This window comes from Falco cherrug, chromosome 12 (assembly GCF_023634085.1).
Source record: "Falco cherrug isolate bFalChe1 chromosome 12, bFalChe1.pri, whole genome shotgun sequence".
In the NCBI taxonomy this organism is placed as follows: domain Eukaryota; kingdom Metazoa; phylum Chordata; class Aves; order Falconiformes; family Falconidae; genus Falco; species Falco cherrug.
Window position 1 is genome coordinate 21,430,777 of NC_073708.1, and position 21,300 is coordinate 21,452,076.

General features: G+C 38.1%; 1 protein-coding gene across 3 annotated transcripts in view; it reads left to right on the plus strand.

Moving 5' to 3' along the window:
• Positions 1-21,231, plus strand: part of ADGRL4 (adhesion G protein-coupled receptor L4) — a 76,907-nt gene extending 55,676 nt beyond the window's left edge. For all 3 annotated transcript variants that reach the window (XM_027802698.2, XM_027802699.2, XM_005437338.4), the window contains 6 exons: positions 266-469; positions 1,472-1,692; positions 1,780-1,846; positions 17,170-17,261; positions 18,879-19,047; positions 19,562-21,231. In XM_027802698.2, coding sequence (XP_027658499.1) covers positions 266-469; positions 1,472-1,692; positions 1,780-1,846; positions 17,170-17,261; positions 18,879-19,047; positions 19,562-19,624 — 816 coding nt within the window. In that variant the 3' untranslated portion in view covers positions 19,625-21,231. The remainder of the gene's footprint in view (positions 1-265; positions 470-1,471; positions 1,693-1,779; positions 1,847-17,169; positions 17,262-18,878; positions 19,048-19,561) is intronic.
• Positions 21,232-21,300: the final 69 nt, after the last annotated feature.

Genomic DNA, 21,300 nt, shown 5'->3' on the forward strand with positions numbered 1-21,300 from the left:
AAAAAAAGTTTTGTTAAGAAATATCAGAAAATGCCGGAGCAGGAATATATACAGTTCATTACTAATTTCCCCTAGAATTACATCTGTCTCACAAAAAAACAATACTTTTTGGATTATCCAAAGTGTACATTTGCAGTGAAACTCTACAAACCGTTTTGATTAATATTTTGTAGAAAAGACGAAAAGAACTGTATTATAGAATAAAGTCTTTCTTGAGAAGGTGCAAAGCTATTCTTTTAAATATTATATTATAATTTTCCCCCAGGGTGTTACAAATTATAACATTCTTACAAGAATCACTCAGCTAGGAATAATTATTTCGTTGATTTGCCTCTCCATGTGCATTTTTACATTCTGGTTCTTCAGTGAAATTCAGAGCACTAGAACGACAATTCACAAAAACCTCTGCTGCAGCCTTTTCCTGGCAGAACTGATTTTTCTGATTGGAATTAACATGAACAACAATAAGGTGGGTAGCTGTCACTTGTACCTTGATTTTGTGTTGTAAATATACAGTATAAGATGCATCAGCATGAATATTCTAGTGACGTTGACTTCCCAGTCTAGTGACAGGAGATACCAAATGGTCATTTTAAAGAAGCAGGGTCTTCATCTGAGCTGGTGTGTATTGACTTTGCTCCATGGGTTTCATTTGAACTTTGTCACCTTGGCTGAGACTTTGGTCCCAATGTGGTTAGCATTTTTACTTTTCACATGTGTTTGGGTGCTGCACAAAGCCACGCTGGTGGCTGTCCGGGTGACAGTCTCCCCTAAAAGCCAGGCTGGGCTGCAGTCCCAAGCTGGCATTTAAGATACTGCACTGCTGGCTGGAGGACCCCTTCCCGCTCTACATGTGAGGTCTTGACCTGTCCCTGTTGCTTCTCATACAAGCTGGGCTGTTGATTTTTGCATCTCAGATTAATTTTAGGAAATTAGGTTATGCATAAATTATCAAAATACCCCTACTATAAGTAGCTGAATCAGATTTAAAATTACTTGAAAAAATATGAGCTGCTATCCCTGAAGTAGCACTCCAGTATTGATTGATTGAGAAACATCATTTTACAAATGCTTTGTATTAACAAAAGTTTATTTCAGAAATAATTCCTTGTGATGCCTAATTAACTTGTTATCAAAATCATAAAAATGAACTTTGTTTAGATCAGGAAAGCATATAGGCTACTCAGCTGTAACTATGACACCAACTTTGTCAATTTGTTCATACAGTTTTTCTGGGAGACCGTGCACCAATTTTAACAGTTGAATGTAGTCTCTTTATTTTACCAGTGGCTACACAAAACACTAATGAACAAGTATGCTTGTGGGTGCAGGCCAAGTTCTTGTCACTCAGCATTACAACTGGGCTGCTGGACCACCACTTTAGTTCCTAGGTTGCTGTGCATATGTTGTTATATTAACAGAGACATATTAATCAAATTATGACTCTTGCTTTCTCTGATTGGATTTCTAGCTCTTCTGTTCAATTACTGCTGGATTACTCCATTATTTCCTTCTAGCTGCTTTTGCATGGATGTGCATTGAAGGTATTCACCTCTACCTTATAGTTGTGGGCGTCATCTACAACAAGGGTTTCTTGCACAAGAATTTCTATGTCTTTGGCTACGTCAGTCCAGCTGTGGTTGTTGGAATCTCCGCTGCACTGGGATACAAGTACTATGGCACCACGGAAGTGTAAGTCACTGTTTCTGTGTTCAAATCATAAGGTTGCAATAGTCACAATTGCACATTTCAAGGAGTTTTCTGCTGTTTACTTTTCAGATGTTGGCTCAGCACAAAGAATAACTTTATATGGAGTTTTATAGGACCAGCATGTCTAATAATTCTTGTAAGTATAATTTTCATTTTTTATAGTACTACATAAAACCGATAATAAAAGGTGTTTAATAATCACCCACCCATTGCCAGCATTGCTGCGAGTGCTAATTATAGGGCAGAATTGGCTAATTTAGACCTTTTTATAGTGTCTCTAAATTATTTATATGCTGTACATCTAAATACTTTGCTAGCCTGAAAAATGAATGTTTGACAAGAAAAGCTCAGTATAAGATCACAGCCTTTTTTCTTACTTGCTTTCTTGCTTTTATCCCAATGGTTTGAAAAAGTCTGTGAAGCATTTCTGGTTTTTAAGAAGTAGCATCTTTGTTACGTCGTTGGCATCTCAGCATGGCTCAGCAGGAGGTGTACACAGACACTATCCTAGCAGACAGATAATCTGGTTTTTCAAATGTTGTGTGACTTAATCTTTTATCAGTGATCGGTCATCTTTGTAAGATTAGACTGTCATCTTTATGGTTTTATCACTCACATGTACCCTGTCATCATCATAGCTATTTTAAACTAAATTGCGACGTCAGAGAAAAGAACCCGCTATTTCACATGGGCAGACAAGTCAAGTATTGATAGCCCTATTTCAGCTGTGAAGAGGGCCTTTTTAATTCTTATTGGAAGTGGTTTCAAACCTGCAAATTTGGCAGGTATTATATGTTCAATTCTGAATCGAGACATTTTTGGTGCCTCGGGAGCATTTCTAAGTGCTATAAAGTTTAACAAACCATTCCAACTGTAATGGGGTATTATTGTGTATGAGTGGGTTGACAGTGATCTGGCAATAGCTGGAGCTAACAGGAGGAGAAGGTGCAATGGTGAGGCCTCGTGACATCTACGGTCGAGTCAGTTATAACCCTTTGTTGCTTTTTAAGCCATTTGGTGACAAACATGAGGATTTGTAAAAAAGAAGTGGCAGTGCCTAACACACACAGGATGATAGTAAAACAGTTTTATTTCAATGCATTAGCCATTTCAAAGCTGAATAAGGTATCAGGTATCATTCTGGTCAAATTCCACCCCAAATTCCTACTGTAGATTGGGGATAGGCTGGGAACAACATGCTAGATGCAACTGCAGAGTGATCACCCCATCTCACCCTCCTGGTGAGCACAGTAGACTCTGAGAATGGCATGGCACCGTAACACTCCTTGGATCCATGTGCCTGGGGTCAGATGGTCCTGAGAGCCAAAAGATTACTACAGTGAAACCAAATCATGGGGTGAGACCATCCTTTACTAGGAAATTCTTACAGCTTCTAGGTTTAAGTTGACAATTTCCTATTTCCTCTTTGGACCTTATCTCTTTCTTCCATGAAGTTAGCAGGGCTGGGATTTTTTTGTTGCTGCTCTCATTCCTATTCCTCATCTGCCTTCAGGTGAAGATTTATGAGCAGTGATGTATCACTGCACTGTTAGCACAGGAAAACTGCATTATCAAAATATACAAAATGCCCCAAATTTATGCATCTGTAACCTTGTTTTCAGCTCCAGCTGAGCTGTGCCTAATGCGGGATTTTAGGTACAAAGTACAGAGGCAGAGCAGGTCTGTAGTGGCTTTGATACAAGTCTAGCGGGCCACAGGGGCAAATCCTGCAAGCTGGGCTCTGAGGGTTGTAGCTGTTTTTTGACACTCCAGATCTTCCAGCAACCCCTGCAAATTAAAAGAAAATAGGGGAGTTGATAGCAGTTGATATGGGCCCTATGCACCAACGCAATAGCATCCAGTTTCTTTTTTTAATCCCGCTTCCTTGCCTAAGGAAGCCACAGAAAGGAGCTGTAGCTGGACAGCAAATAGCCCTGTGATTGTTTTGTTATTTTTTGTGTGTTATGGAAGTATTTGGTGATAACATGTTTTCACAGTATTAGCGTGCCTTTATTGTCTTATATTATTTTCTCTTCATAATCATGCACTACTGGACCTGGGAGGAAAGGCAACTCACTTTCAGCAAGCTGCTTTGTCTGCTGTATGTTTTTCAAGCTGTTTGGACAGCTTGTTTTGATGAGGTGATAGCAAATTGAAGCCTGGAATGCAAGAGGGATGTTTTCAAAGAGTGCAGGGAGCTAGGTAATTTGCTTGCACTCTACCCAGGTTATTGTCTAAGGAAAATTTGGAAAACCTTATGAAAATAGGCACTGATTCTGGAAGATGACATTGATGTTGGATGTCTGCTCAGTGGAAGGCATGTTGGTGGTGGTAATTCTGTTTCCATTGCCCAGTCTTCCTGTTGGGCACATATATGCATGGGCACCACCATAACAAAGATTAAACTCCTTCCAAAGTAGTGCCACTTAGGAAGTCCTTTTAATTACAGAAGCCAATCTTTTTCCAAGATTTCCATTCTGCCTACACCTAATGAAAGAAAATAAATATTACTAATTAAGGACTCTGAAAAGGAAATGTTAATTTTATTCTGGGATAACTAGATAGGGCAGCGCAACCGCCATATAGAAAGCTGCAAAATCTGGCAGCTTCAAGTTTACCTTTAATCCCAAGGTTCATCTACTAATGGCATTGAGTTTGAAGGTTTTTCATGATAGCCTGGAGAGTTTGGATATCAAGCTGCTGCAGAGCTGCTCACCACAAATCTGATTCTTGCACAAAAGCCTTAAAATCCTTGTCAGCACAAACGGTCATGTACCAAATAGTGCTTCTAGTTTCTGTGAATGGGGACCCAGGAGATTTGTGCCTTGGATTATACTGTAATATGGCTTTGAGAAACCACGTAAACACTGAAGAACAGGATTGGTTCTGTACCAATGGATTTTCTGTCTCAGGGTACGTTGTTTCAAACACATCCTTGGACTTTAAATCTGCAGTAATATTGAAGCATAGGGAGCTCAAGCATTTATCTGGAGTACAAACTAAGTTCTCCTCTGATTGCCTAAGCCTAGAAACACTACCTCTGAAAGTGTTTGCTTATTAATATTAAGGTTCTATTAGAGTTCTTAAGTGGAAAGCAATGGCCTTATTGATCCCATCTAAAAGTTGTTATTGTTATTATATTATTATTATTAGATTGGTGACTGTACATGAAAAAGAGTGGGTCAGAAACTCTTTAGATAAATTTAGCAAAGAAAGTGCATTTAAAACCTTTGTAAAGCAAGCTGCAAGCTGAAGATAATTTTTACAACTTATTTCTTTCTCCTAATACTTGTAATCTTTAGAACCACAACCATTTTAGCTAAAACTATGCAGTAGATTAGATCAAAGCATACAAGTATGGAGAAATTATTTATAACAAGTATTTAAACTTTTTAATAGAGAAGTGAGTTTATCAGAAGCTTTAAGGGACAAATATTTCGAAACACCACAATCCATTCCTGATTAAGGCAAATACAAATATAAGCTCCAGAGATAAAAGGTATGAAAATGAAAAAAAAAAATAATCCCTAGGACATTTTCTTTTCTTTTGTAAAACACTCTTACAATAACAATCTCACTGTAAGAAGAAGTGTGTAGAAAGGAAATAACCATTTGTCTGCAGGTTAATGTGGCTGCAATTTTGATAAGCATGTAATGTCAGCCAATAAAAAGCTCCTTCCCATTGTGGAGGACTTCTGCATGGCTTTCCCAACCTCTGGAATGACAGCCCGCTCTGTGTTGAGTGGAAGCAGACCTATGTAAGGACTTTATACTGCATTGCTGAAGTTTTTGGGAACATCACCTTTTAAACTCTTTGGACACAGCGTAATTCCCCCCACTTGTAGCTATTGTGAGGGACAGCCATATATTTGTTGTCCAGCTGGCAGCAGAAATTACATCATTTGGAAAAGTTGGGCAAAAACTATTAACACCATACTAATGAAAGTCTACTAGTCATTAAAAGGAAAACTTGGAAAAGAATCACTGCTACTCCAAGTGCAGTTATAGGCAACCCTTCTAATATACCTCTCTCCCACAGCTTTCTCCCATCAAATCTGTTCAGCTGAGCTTCATGCAGCAAGTTCAAAGTCACCCATGATAACATGATTTGCACTTTTGCAGTATTGACAGTCATGCAGGCTTGACTCTTGCACCTGCTGTCACTGTCACAATAAACTGGCATACCTCTGTGATGAACCAAGACTCAGAAGTGTGACATGTTGCAACATTAACAGGTGCAATTTCCCATTTAACAGTATAAACCTATTAGTATCATTTGTTGAGGTCACCTCTGTAATAACAAAATACAGACTTGCTCTTTGAGGCTGGAACAATTCCAAAATTGAACATCATCCAATTAATCCTCTCGGTGGATTTTATCCAAACATCCTTGTGCTATGCAGTGAGGAGGTGGCTCCTGTGCATTCTTCCTTGTTTTACTCCTCTAATGTGTGTTTTCAGGGACCTTGAAGGTGTCTGGCTTGGTTTCAAGCTCCAGTTTCTTGAAACAATTCGCAATTGTGTTTGCAACTGCAGAAATGGCTTATAAATGGACCCTGCAATTTTCAGAGCATTCTTGTAAACTTGGCTTGGAACTTGGGAGAGGTGTCCTCAGGAAAGCCAAGTTCTTTTCATTAAGCATTCCTGTATGTAATAAATGTAATGAATAATCAACCGTAAAGTAAAAATATTCTAAGAAATGCAGTGATTGATTAACCATACTGTTTTGAACTTCCCATGTATAAATGAATGGGTAAATGAATAAAATATACAAATTGCAGTTGCAAAATACAAAAAAAAAAGTGACATATGAGTGATGAAAGCAGGCTAACAGTAGAGTAATGCTTTTCATTAAGGAACTGCCTGCATATTCATTAGAGCCAGTCGATTACTTAAAAAATACATTCATCAGATAATTTATTTGATGAATTTTACCATTATTTGTCAAATAATTTATTCAACAAAAAAGGTAAAATTAATGGAATAGTGCATTCATCAAATCTTATTGGACAGCTTTAATACTTATTCAGTTCTGTACATTTAGGTTGATTCAGGATTAGTAATACTGCTGCAATCAATGCAGAAAAATTTCCTGGCAAATCCATTACTCTGCTGTTTTCCCATATACTCACAAATTTCATGTATTTAATCTAGGCCATTCAAACTGAACATCTTTCTTGTAGAAAAGTAAATATATCAAGAGTTTTAATTTTTACATTTTCCCAGACTTCAATATTGAGCATGATCTTATAGTCCATTTCTCCCACTTAAAAAAAAACCCACACTGGTGTAATCAAGTACATTGCCTCTTCGGGCTTCTTCACATTATTATTTCTGTTCTTCACATGAGTGAAGCAGCTCATGTTCGTTACTCTTGATATTTCTTGATATTCTAAGGATTTCTATTGAAAAGTGGTTTGACCTCTAACCTCCATCACAACAAACTATACCACCATCTCACATTTTTCAGTGAATATTTATGCATTGGTAAACTCTGTGGGGTTTTTCTAAGAGGTTATTTGTGATAAATGCCTACTTATGTTTCTTAGATGAGAAAAATATACTCTGTACAGTTTACTGTACGTTTTTCAGAAAATAGCTGTTTTAAACTTTTCTTATACCTATGCTTGTTCCTCAGTCTGCCTTTTTAGTAGAAATAAATTTCCTACAGGGACTAGCAATGGCTTTATTATTCTTTATGGAAGAATAATAGTCCCTTTTTCATTAGCCCCTCTGTGGCTTCAGTTAAACGTGTCTCTGTTGCATTTCTTATGCCATTGTGGATAAAGTGGAGACAATTAATTATATAGTGGCGTTAAAGACTGAGTCTGCAACTTTGGTTGAAACAGATTAGTTCAAACTGCAGTGTTGTTCAGCGACAACAATACCTGCTGTGCTAAATAATCACTGAGTTGGAAAGTACATGCCCTGTTCAGCGGACAGGACCGGCTTTAATTTCCAAGCCACAGCTTCTATACTGCCATACCCAATGGATGCAGTTTCTCAGCAAGACCAGGGCTTTCAGGTGAAATTCAGTTTTTTTCCTTCCTTCCCTCTGTCTTTAAAATGCCTGTTCTAAAGCCCCTGGAAATACTTGGAAAAAGAGGCTGCGGCTGTTAGTCTACAACATGAAAATTACTTACTTTAAAGTTTTTGCACGGGAACAAATTAATCATATAAGGCTCAAAGATCCTTGAAGGATATTCCATATAAAACTGGTTTTTAAAAAATATCAACTTAGCTAGTAGTGTTATAAGAAAAAACATGTGAAAAAGTTCTCTCTCAGATTCACTGACAGGACATTAGACTTGAAAAGTCAGGTGTGTTCTCTGTCATCAAGCATGAGGCAACAAGGAACAGCAGGTGAGGGAGTACAGCTAGATGCCAAGGGGAATGGGAAAAGCACCCGCAGGTGCCAGCTGGGTGTGCAGATTTCCTGAGATGTCCCATAACTCAGTGCAGTTAATGTCCCAGGCATCCTCCTCCTTTTCTAGCAAGATAAACTCTGCCCACTGGTTAAATGGATCCATGTATGCTAAGCTTCAATGGAATTTTTTTCAGAAAAGCCACACAACTGAATCAGTCCTCGTTTGGTTTGTTTGTGGTTGGTTGTTGGTTTGGTTTTTTTCTAATTGCTTAATATTATCTTGGTCATTCTTTACACTGCCTTGCTATAAGCACAATTTCTATAAACACATGTGCTTACCCAAAATTGTTCATTGAAAGGACGCTGTAGGTTTGCTTTGGATAATTAACATAAACCAATGATGTCTTTTGGACTTTCTTAGTAATTACATAATGACTACATCCACACTACATATTTTCTCACTCAAATCACATTTCTTCCACTATTCCACTGCCCCTTTGATTCATCGCTGGCAGGCATTTAGAGAAGCAAATTTAAATTCACAGTAGTAATTGCATGTGAATACTCTGTTTGGAAATCTCACTTGGTCATTGAAAGAGCTTTTTGTGGATTTGAGTAGGATCATAAACGACAGCATGGAATTTTGTCACTACAGCCGCAGCAGAATCGTGAATATTTCTAAAAATCAAAGGGCCAAATCATGTAGAGGATTTGGCAAACTGTGGAAGGCATGGACAGCTTTTCTGCCAACTATTCACACCTCCGAAATGGCAAATATAGCCTGTTGTCAGACTTGACATCTCAATTGTGCTCCTGATGCTGCCTCATTCCTGGTATCTCAGTGAAGCTAGTTGTGCTAAAAGATAAAATACAACTACTTCACTTCTCTTTGCCAGGTAAAAATACTTCTGCAAGGCTCCTGCATGAGGCTCCAGATATAGCCTAAGACAGGTTTGCATTTATGCAAAGAAACTGTGGCAGAGGTGTAACGTGTAGTCTGAAGTCTTTGATGCACCTGGAATCAGTTCATTAAACAGCCTGATTTATGTCATTAGCACCAAGTAAATACACCTTCTCAAAAGCTTCTTGGAAAAGGAGAAGAGTAAATCTAGTAATTAATTACACTGCAAGCAAGATAGACCCCAGTCCTACCACTGGCTCTAGCTGGGCTAACATTTATGGCTGAGGTCAGATACAGCTCTACTGGTTCATCCCTCCTGCTCTTGACTGCAGAACTGAGGTTAAATAAAAATATTTAGGTCAGTATGTGTTTAGCTTTGCAATCCAATAAGAAACAACACTGAATCCAGAAGTCTCAGAAGGTGTTTGATGAAAATTATAGAAGCCCCATTTATTTATTTATTTACAGCTTGCTATGAGTGTTCTAAAAATATAAAGGCAACATTTAATTGAGTCTAAATCTACAGCTTGAGGTATGTAAAAGAACAGCTTTGAAGTATGCATAGATAAAGAGCAACCTTTGTGAAAATTATGTATTTCCTGAGACAGGGTTTGAAATAAACTCATTTAGCTATGTTTTAACTCTTAAAACAAGTGAAATTATTTAAATCTTAGAGTCATAAAATTCTAATCCTACATTATTGAAAATATTTCCCCTAAATATGGCCTAAAGGGGGTTTTTATTAAATGTTTTTATTACATTTTCTATTCCTAGATATGACTGCTGTTGTATACCTAAAGTGTTCGAGAAGGTATATTCACTGGGGACATGATAATGAGATAAATCAGTCAGGAGACAAACCCAGACTGTTTGACTGCCAGCTTGTGTCCAATTTATGCAATTAATATGGCATACATTTTCATTTTGTAGCTTAAACTGTTGTATTGTTAATAGCTTAATTCTGCTCTCCCCTGACTGAAGCAACGATGACCCACTGAATGTTGCCATTTTACCCAGCCATTAGCCATACAGCCAGAAAGACAGAAATGTATTGCTCTCTGTGGCAGGATTCAGACCATCACAAGCTCATTAATTCAAAGACTCATAATGAGGGTCATTGTAAAGACTGATACAGATACAGCAGCTCTGAACTTCAGACATTTTTTGAAAGAGCCAAATTCAGCATGATATATGTAAAAAATTCAAGTATATGCCTAAGAGAGCAGCAGGAGAAATTTTCTCATTCTTTTTTGTGAGATCTGACATCAGCATATAGATGGTTTCATCAATTATTGAGACAGAGACTAAGAAAGGAAAAGGGAATGATTTGGGGGTTTCGTTTTTGAAGTTTGAATGTAAAGTGCTCAGACTGAATCAGAACTAGTATGTCTGAATCTTTAGAATTAGCTGCCTCTTTCTTATAGCTTCTCTTCTTTGTAACACTAGAGAGCCTTAAAAGACTGGTATTTAAAGTGTTTTAATAACTTTTGAAAGGCAGGAGTGTAGCTTTTACACAAGGATATCATATATGAAATCACCAATTCCTTTTTCATTCTATAAATACATGTGTATTGGAAATAGCCTCAAAAACTCAGTCTTGTATTAAACAATTACTCCACCGTTAAAAAAAGAACTGTCTTTAGATAGTCCAGGATGAGGAACAGGGCGATGAGGGAGATCCAGGTCTCCCTGCTCCGGTGAATATTTAATTATTTATATGGTATGGAATAGATCCAGCAGCGCTGACGGAACAATAGCAGTGAATAGCTGGTACAGAGGCTGGAGAAACTAGGGGTCATAGCCTAGTCTGAATATTAAGTACAACAGAAAATTGTGCCAGTGTCTCCAGCATCCTGGATGAATGCCCTGTCCTCAGGGATTTTCATTGTTCAGGAGTGTCCTTTCTGGTTTTAATCAGAAAAGCTATCCTAGTCAGAAAGCCTTTCCTGGTGAAAGGATAGTCTAAAACAGTGAATGTCTTTTAGTGCTAATGAACTGACGTTTTTCAGCAAAAACATGTTGGACAAAATTTTCTTGAATGCCTCTCGCCCTAATCTGTTTCATTTTACCAGATGTCTAGGTGCTAACTGAGCTACCGCCATGAAAGATGGGCCATTTCCCTCTGAGCTTTCAAGTGCTCTTTTGTCTTGCTTAAAAAAGGGAGGGAGGGAGGGAGGAAGAAAAAGATTTCTTAGCTGCCAAATTTGACAGCTGTCAGCTTCCTTGATGGGGCAAAATGATGATATATCACTTCACTCAGTATCTTACAATTTAATTGTAATTAATTATAAAAGAAACTACAACTCTTCAACATGAGTGCAAATATTTTTATTTGCAGGCAGATGTTTTGCATGCTTTATTAAATTTTGTGTATTTCATACCATTCAGTGCTCAACTAAAAATAACTACCCTTCTGTACCTACACAGAGAGAGTTTCATGCAGTGTGAAGCACTAACATCATATTTACTTGAGGACAGAATATTATGTTACTCTTCCAATATGTAAAATACGCACATTAAACAGTGGAATTAAGGACCTATTTTAAATATAGCAGTTGCTAAGCAATGTGCTATTAGCAGAATTCAAACAGCTTGGAACATTTAGTATTTTGGGGCCTACATGCTCATTTTTATATTATTTCTTAGTTTGCAAAATACAATTAGTAATCAACAGAGAAGATTGTAATTTGCTTAGACACTAGATGACATTGTTTCTCAATGCTCTTCTGGATCCTTATCTCAGGAAAAAGAGCAGCATAAATGTTACTAAGTCTTGATATACATACAACTCTATTATTTCGTTGTACAAACTATGGATGGGTGGAATTCTGCATCGTGGTCCCAGAACTGTGAGGAGTAGAAGCCAAAGCAGTTCTAGCCATGCCCACCGTTGGGTGGCTTTCCTTCGTTACAGAAGCCTGTGCAGAAGTACACCATCCAGTTAGCTGTGGCAGTACTGAGACAGAGGGAGGGATGCAAATCTGCAAACAGATTTACAGAGCCATCCTACCTCTAGATGGAGGTTGGTTAAAACCACAGACAATTTTCCCCATCCCGTCCTAAAATACATGTGATTGACTGAACAGAGCTCCCCAGGTTAACTCCTTCAGCAAAACCTCCTTATTGTTGACAAGATGATTAGGAAAGCACCAGGGAATTTCTTTGAATTTGCAATTGCTTTTTCTCTCCTGCAAATTTCTTTACAAGAGAAAATTATCAAGACCGGTGCTGTGGTTGTGGGTCAGATCTGATCCTAGGACTTGTACCACTCCAGACAGCTCTGAACTCATCCTTGTGTGCCAGTTGTATCTGACCCACCCACATCACAGCTGTGAACATGGGAACTGTACCATGGAGATCCCCAGAACACAGCTGCCAAAAAATGTCACTATCCTGCTCTATACCACAGTGTGCATCCAAGATACACGCAAGTGCTAATCTGCAGAGTGAAACCCACAGCAGTGTTCACTGTTGCCCGTGAATCCCTTGAGACTGTCACTCTCTGTGATGTGTAGAGATAAAGCCCTGACAACAGTGGAGGCAATGGGAGTTTCACCGTTTAACAGGAGTTCTGCCATTGGTTTAACAGGGCTAGAAGTCACTCCAAAGTCCTAAATCCTTGTGACCCTTCACATAGGTGACCTCCGCAAGAGAGATGTACCAAACACTTACCATCCTCCCTTTAAACTCAGTCATGGGTGTACAATAAAACCTAGCTTGTTCAGATTTGTGGCTCCTTGGAGGATATCCTGGGTTATACAGATACATAAATGTAGTTGCCCATATCTACAGAATCTTGATTTCATGGGATCCTAATAATTGTCCTTATTTAATGTCTACTTCCCATAAATATATTTTAAGTTTCCTACTATTTGTTCATAAATATACCACAACATTTCTAGAATTTAAAAAAGCTAAAAAATACTTTCACACATATCCTTAAGGAGAAATGATTCCCTGAAGATTCTATGAGTGGAGGCTGTTCCTATATCAGCCCTTGTCTTTGATTAACCACTTAAAAGAAAAAAAAAAAAAAAGGGGGAATAGATTAATTATTAAAATTACCCCTGTAGTGCACCTGAGCATGTTGAGTGAAACCCCACTGAATCTCTGGGGGAGGGAGGGCTGAGGATGCTCAGCACCTCACAGAATTAGGCTTCCAGGGAGAAAGTCAGGGGGTTCCTTTGTGAAATAGTAAGGACTAAGTGCACTGTCTGCCCAACGGCAGTTTGGGGTGGTTTGTTATATATATTTAAAAATAAAAAAAAAATAAAAAATAGAAGAAAATAATTCAGTTCTGGGCTTGGAATCAATGTAATTCCCCTTTCTCCCATTAGACTTGCTGAGAAGCCCCTCTCAGGACATGCAGCGGTTTCTCTGACTGCTCAGCCATGTAATAACACTGAAAGCAAAGGCAGAAGAACTTGCCGTGTCACACTGTAATGTCATTATTCACTTGATAAAACTGTGGCCACGCCGCACCATTTCGCACTTTGGGTTTGCCCAAAGCTGCGGAGTAGCTCTGCCCGCTCTCCAGGTAACCCCTCCCGAAAGCCGGCACGCGGCAGCGGTGGTCCCAGGCTGGCCCTCCCCAGGCCTGTGCACAGCCCATCCCGAGCCGGGTTTCACAGCCGCCTGCACATCCCGCTCCCCTCCAGCCTGCCGCCTCTCCGGAGACAGTGCCTTATGTTTGCCTTTCCGTTCTCATCCACCTTGCCTGTCACCTTAAGGCAGCCTTAATTATAACGTCATCAAAGGTTTATTCAACAAGATTTGAAGATTGGGCTTTAATTAGGAAAATGAAAACACACGCTTATAACCAAAGTAAGTATAAAACACAATATTTGGCTGTATAGTAGAAACTGGTTTTAGATGTTTTGGTGTCCCTCATCCAAAACTCTCTCAGTTTGTCCCAGCCGGAAGATTTGGGGATCCAGGATTCCTTGTGCCTCTTTACAGTCTGGATTACTTTTACAGCCTACCACACTTCTGCTCATTTGAAGCTCAGTTTTTGATACAAATTCAAATGTCTTAAGGGCTGTATCTTTGACCAGGGATTGTGGGTGATTTGACTTCCCATCCCATTTGTTGAAATACACATGGCTCTTTGGGGACACCAGTTATATAACGGCTGTTTCCTCTTTAGTCCTACTCAGTCAAACGACTCAGTATCCCCACTCGATGCGACTGTCCGACATGAACATACTTTACATTTCCCAGAAACAGCTGAGGCTACTGGTATGTCCATAGCAAAGAACATACAGAGCATTGGGTTAAAGCAGATTATGTTAAATTTAGGATATCGTTGGATTACCTGTTTTCTCTAAAGGCCACACTTGACACATTATTAACATTAGCTAGTTTTTTTCCCCTGGATTTACCTGTGAGTTCATGTTATGGTTTTCCCTCAAGTTTTGCTGCATTTCTGTGTCCAGGATAGTTATAACTACTTTTGTTACCTATTTCTTCCCCCAAAGGACTAAATGCAGTTCCAAAGGCCTCTAACTTAGGTTGGAAAGAAAAAAAAAATCAAAAAGACCCACTATGTTGCCCAAAAACTAGTATTTTGAGAACTGAACACCGTGTAAAGGCAGTCTATGGACTTCACTATATATATGTTTTATTAATGGGATGCTTCAAAATGGGGTAAAAACTGACTTAAGACTTTAATAAATCTTGGAAATGACCGGGTATTTCAGAAGTTAAGCTCACCCTCATTACCCTGTAATACTACCTCCTGCAAGGCTACCTGAGACGTATTGTACAATAATTGTGTTCTGGCAGCTGACTCCGAGAAGCCGGTGTTAACCTCTCCCGCTCCCCCGATATGTACAGATTATTCCCATTAGAATGGATTGATGAATGAAAAGACCATGGTTAATGGGTATTACTTTAATGCAGAGGGCCAAATCCTATTATCCTGTGCAACAGACAGCGTAAATAATATTTGTGTAAAGGAGCCCCCCTGGGACAAAGAGAAATGGAGTCCAGGGCTGCAAGGCCCCACATCTGCCCATTACCCACCCCACCCTTGCTCAGCAAAACCTCTGCAGCTCTGCAGGTGCTTTCTGTGGCCAAACGATAAGGGGGGGTGGCCCACAGAGCTTCTTACAGAGCCTGTTAATGGCAACAGGAAGGCTCTCATTGACATGAGTGATCTTGGTGACGGGCTGGCAGAAAGGAAGGTTGGTGGCGCAGTTTGTGTGGCAATCTTGATAGCAGTTTCTGAAGAAGTAGCAGTGTGTTTTCTCCATGCTCATGGTACTTTGATCACATTTCCCTACCTTTTTCAGACTAATAAACACATTAGGTGGGTTATGCAGATTACAGTGTGTGCACTAAGTTATTTGATATATTATTCACCAACAAATATAAGATAAAAGTAAGTCTGCATATAATTACCCACAACTGCTGACTGACTTATAATTAACTTTGAAAAAATTGCTGGTTTAGGAGATATTATAGATTACAATTTTAAATATAAGGAGCTTCAGAATAGCTCTCACGATCAGCGCAAGTACAAGGTATTCAGTGAAGGATTAATTCCCTAAACTGCTAATCAGCTCTATCTCCTGTCTTATCAAATTGTACATACATTATGCTGTATTAAAGTATGAGCGTGCAGCTAATTAAAGCAAAGCCTGCATTTAATATCAGATACTCCCCCCCCCTTGACACAACAAAAATGTTCTAAGGACATACATAACAAGTGTTAACAAATGAAAGTGATTGGTTTTAAAGTGATGCTGTGCTCCTCCAGCAGCCTTTTGTTTCCATTTCGGAGGATTTTCCATTTCAGAGGATTTTTTTTTTATTATTATTATTATTTTTAAGAAAAAGAAGGGGAGAGGAAAACACCAGAGTCTTTCTGGAGAAACAAGTTGGGGAAGACATTAATTCTATTCAGTCTATAGCTGGAAGCCCACAGGAACTAACCAAGGGATTACAACCAAGGATCTACAAATAGTATCTGGATGACATCCAGCTAAAATGTGGTTCATTTACCAACCTTTTTAATAGATTCTGATGTTAAATGCTGCAAAGCAAAATACTTTTTTTAAAAAAAGCAAGAAAGCAAACTCATCCACATTGTTAAAGGAATGCAGTATAAATTTAAATGAAAGATCAGCAAAGCCTAGCTGAGCAAACAGAGGTTCAGAACAATAATTGAGCATCATTTACAAAACTGTTTCTTTTAGTTGCTTTTTTCTGTTTCAAACTAAAATAAAACAATGCCATTATAAAGAAGGCAGGAAAAAAAAACATACTGAAATTATTCACTTATAAAACAAACATAAAATATAAGAAAGAATACAAAGCAGGGAGTATTTGAACCAAAGCTATTTTTTGTAAAAGTATTTTTGAGTAAGCCTCAAAGTTTTTTGTGCCACTTGAAAGTTTTCCCAGCCCAAAGACCTCAGAACATATGATGTTATTAGTGTTATTCAACAACAACAGACATACATTTTGTCAAGATCTACACAATACTGTAAAATAGAAAAGGGGAGGGGGGTGGCTTTTTTGGTTTTTCCCATTTTTTTTCTTTTTTTTTCTTTTTTTTCTTTTTTTTCCCTTCTTTTCTTCTATTTTCTTCCCTCTTTTCTCTTTTCTTTTTTCTCTTTTCTTTTCTTTTCTTCTCTCTTTCCTTTCCTTTTCTTTTTTCTTTTCTTTTCTTTTCCTTTTTTCTTTTCTTTTCTTTTCTTTTCTTTTCTTTTCTTTTTTCTTTTCTTTTCTTTTCTTTTCTTTTCTTTTCTTTTCTTTTCTTTTCTTTTCTTTTCTTTTCTCTCTTTTGCTTTTATTTGCTTTTATTTGATTTTCTTTTCTCTTTTCTTTCCTTTTCTTTTTTTCTTCTTCTCTTCTTATATATCTCTACTTAGGGAAAAAAAATCTCAGCAGGAAATTGAAGAGATTTACCAATAAAATCAATAAACATTTGCAGACTGTTGGCAGTGATACTGTTGAGATAAGGTAGAGTTACAGCCCTGTTTGATCAATGTTTATTACAAGGCTCACATTTTTTTAATAGAAGTGGATCAGAACAGGGTGGGTTTTTCTCCTCCCGGCACTGGATTCTGTAGGCTTCAAATACACAGCAACTTTATCTGATCTGTTTAATTTAAATGTGTAAGAGTTACTGAAATACAAAATCATCCTGGTCTGAACTAAAAGTTCCTTTCTTCGCTCCCCCCAGGTTAATTTGTTGGCTTTCGGAGTGATTATTTATAAAGTATTTAGACACACTGCAATGTTAAAACCAGAAGTGAGTTGTTATGAAAATATAAGGTAAGTTTGCCATTTAATACAACTTCTGCCTTCTCTAAGTTTAAATACTAAGTTTAAATACAGCCAGAGATGAAATTCAGTATTCATAAATAACAGTTTAATCTTCTGGAAGATTTGTAGAAAAAGAAAGTTCAATTGTTTTGGGGGGGGGTTTCCTGTTAATCCCTCATAGATTTGGAGGTAGATTTTGCAATCTTTACTTCGATTGAGCAATATCTTGCACAGTAACACTGGGGTTGTGTGAGAGGTGTACGAGGAATACAAGTGGCCCATATCAACCAGAGGGTAAAGGCTGATGGCAAGCTTAAAGAAGGAATTGTCCTTTTTTCTTAAGTACTTTCCACAACCTCTATGCAAGCCAAACCAGATTTCATAACTTATGCCTGAACTGGGATCAAAATACTTGCCTTGAGGTAACAGGTAATTCAGTGATAAGAGAACCAAGACATTCATGTTATTTGTAAAATGTTTACAGTAGGACATGGTGCTTTTGTGGTGTTGGGGGGCATGGGGGGATTCACTCCAGTATTTTTACTTTGCATGCTGCTATGATTTTTCCATCAACTCACTCTCTTTAAAACTGATTTATAGGGACCTTGAAAACCGTTTGTGCAGGAAAAGCTGAAGTGTACTACAGGGAACATTGAAAACAACTTACTGTTTGTGTTGCTTAGGAACACTCCTGCAGTTTCAATGCAATGCACTAGATTTATAGTTAGAATTTAGCAATTGTTTGATTGATTACTTTCTCTTATTCTTCACCCTTCATAGCTTCATGTGGTGACCTGGTTTTAATGAAGTTGAAAATTATTCATTTTCAGAGGAACAGTGCTAAAAATGTCTGTTGTTCAAAAGAAGTCCTGCAATGACTGGGCTGAGAATGAATAAGAAAGTAATCAGTGGCTTTATTTCCAAGACAACATGCTGTAATTTGCTCAAGTCTGTGAGCAGGGCTCTACAGCACGTTGAGGGGAAAAAAATCATAGCCAATCAGTTCCTATAATTTTAAGGCATCAATATCCTGACCCAGGAATTATTTGAATTATTTGAGAGTATTTGTGTTCTAAAAACAATTTTTATTAAAAAAAAAAAAAAAAAAAAAAAAAAGAGGAAGAATGAAACAAAGAAAGCCCAGTTTTACGACTGGCACCGTCTTCTGCAGTGAACCTGAGAGGCAGCCTGGGAACCCTTTGGTGTCATGCACATGTACTGACCTAAGAGCATACTGTACATTTTTCTGGGTTATTTTTTGAGGAAGATAAGGGGGAGGAGGAAAAGTGGGGGAATGCTTCATAACAGACATATGTTTTTCCTTGGGGAATTACACTAACAGTAGATTTAAATCAAATCATACGGTGCTGCAGTACACCAGAGAAAACATATCTGAAGCCAGTGTTTTAAGGCCCTCCAGTTTTACTCCTTTGCTCTTCTGCAGTGATTATGTGAGTTTATTCATGCCACAGTGCTACAGCACACCCTAAAGAGCAGCCCATGCATTTGCACTTCTCAGCCTTCGCAGCTGCGAAAAAATTGCCTAGGCAGCATCTGTCATCCAAAGCGGTGAGGGAAGGAGAATAGCACATGCCCACATGTTCACGTTGTTGCCTTCCTGTCTAGATCCTGTGCGCGAGGTGCTCTTGCTCTCCTGTTCCTCCTTGGGGCTACCTGGATCTTTGGGGTCCTCCATGTCGTCCAGGGATCCGTGGTTACTGCATATCTTTTTACAATCTTCAATGCATTCCAGGGGATGTTCATTTTCATATTTCTTTGTGTGTTGTCTAGGAAGGTAAGTGTCCCATTCCTTGTGGGAATCAACTCAGGCAGTCTTGTCTGCCCAGCCCTAAAGTGGAGTTGTGGTGCAAACGTTTATTAGGGCAAGGGAGGAAAACCTTGTGCCATTGATGGGGGAGAGGAAGGAAGAGGGGAAATTTTGCTGCTGCCTTCAGTGGAGTCAGAATCTCTGTCCAATTTTTACCTTCTCATGTATGTCCTCCCAGGTCTAAACCCAATGTATGAAACCTGGAAATTTTTTTAAAAAAAATTGTAAAACTGGTTGCAGCATCACTATTATTTCACATGAAATAACATGTGTGCAATAAAACCCCTCCAGTTTTTCCAGTTAGCAGCAGGATTCACACACATGATCCTGAAATGATATTTTATTCAGTAGTCTGTCCTAAACTCAAAAGAAGCCTCACCTTAGAACATCTAGTGACAGGAGCAGTACAAAATGAGTTTGAAGACATATAGACCTATTAATAAATCTATTTCATATTTGCATTCAATTATTTTTGTTTCAGATTCAGGAAGAGTATTATAGGTTGTTCAAAAATGTTCCTTGCTGTTTCGGATGCTTGAGATAAATGGAAGGAAAACATGCATGAGCATCTCAGTGGAAGAAGGCAGCAACCCAGATGATGTTGTTATGGATATTACAGAAAAATCTGGTATTGTGAAAGTATGAAATGAGCTAGTGAGCAGGCATATCTCTTAACTGAATTATTGACTGGTTTTGTACATACGAGTGCATTCATGCAGAGCATTTATATTATGCTGTATACAAACAGTATACAAAACAAACTGGATTTTTGCAAAACAAATATTAATGAAGACCAGGGAAAGAAGCTCAAGACTTTTCATGACTTAAGTTTTGTTTCTAATATTAGAAATATCTGCAGTTCTTGATAGCAAGATACCAAAAACCAAGTGGCACAGCAGATTTTATGAATTGCTTTGCTAGTGGAAGCATGTTCACTGTCTTTTTGTAGTAATGAGCTTCTTACATTAAGTTGTATGTGGCCATCTGCAGGGAATGGGTTCCATTAAAGAGTCAATAGATAAAGATCTGCTTCAGCCCAGACTTTTGAAAACATTTCTTTTAATTTAAAGTAGATTAAAAGAGGAATTTGTTTAATATTATTCTCTTATCATTCTGAAATATATATTTGTATATTAATCAATTCTTTATTTTTATAACTTTTAAAGAACTGTTTAGATCTGAAGAGCTGAGGTCAGATCTGATACAAGAATGGTGGGACAGACATTTTATAAGTGAAAGATTATTTTGTGAGTACTTTGAAAAAGACCTGGTTCTTGCTTTATTTAACTGCCAAAAAGACTGAGATCTGCTAAACTGGCACTATGATTTTGGAGGCTGTGGGAAGAAGATGCTTTCACAAGTTTGTCACTTGGTACAGATATTTGGAATCCAGACTTCATAGGATCAAACTAAAAGTGAAGTGGTAGAAATCACCCATGCAGAAGAATACAGATTTAAATTCAAGGTCATGTGCCTCCATACCATGTAAAATTGTAATTACAGCAGCTTTCTCTACTCAGGATCTTTGAGTCAAGCAGCTGCCTTCCTCTGAGGCTCCTGGTTTTGAAATACTTATCCTGTGTTTAACCTTAGGAGCATACAGAGATCTACTGAAATCAAAGGGAGTACTTGAGGTCCAAGTTTTGCTAGACCAGGGCACAAACAGCATGCATCAGCAGTTCCACCTTTGCCATATTACTTATTTTTAAAGTATGTTTTAATTTCACTCTTTTAGCACCTAGCACATGTGAAGTGCTGAGCAATCCTCAGTCCACGTAGCCTTCTCAGGAAGTGTCTAGGATCTCAGATGAAGCCCAGTGTTTTTACCAGTGAGGCACTGTAAATATGTAGTTGTTAATAAATCCCACTGTTGTGTTGTCTGTTAAAATAAAGCACTAGTCTGAATTTTATTTATATTGAAGGAAACCTTTTTTGGTAATTCTCAAATTTGTTTGGTTTTTATCTTTTTTCCATATACACAAGGCTTTCATTGTATGCACTGCAGTGACATGCTTCATTAAGTATATTCCATGCCTCTGTCAAAATTTTTGAAACCACAAGAGGAGTCATTTCTTCGGAGGGCAAAAAAAATTATTTCTGTTGGTCCTTTAAATGTAAATTATGTGAATAAACTGAAGTGCTTAGCATTCACATTTGGACGTTTCCCTTCATTTAAATAAATACAGTGGTAACAAAGTTCTCATGGTTATATATTATTTT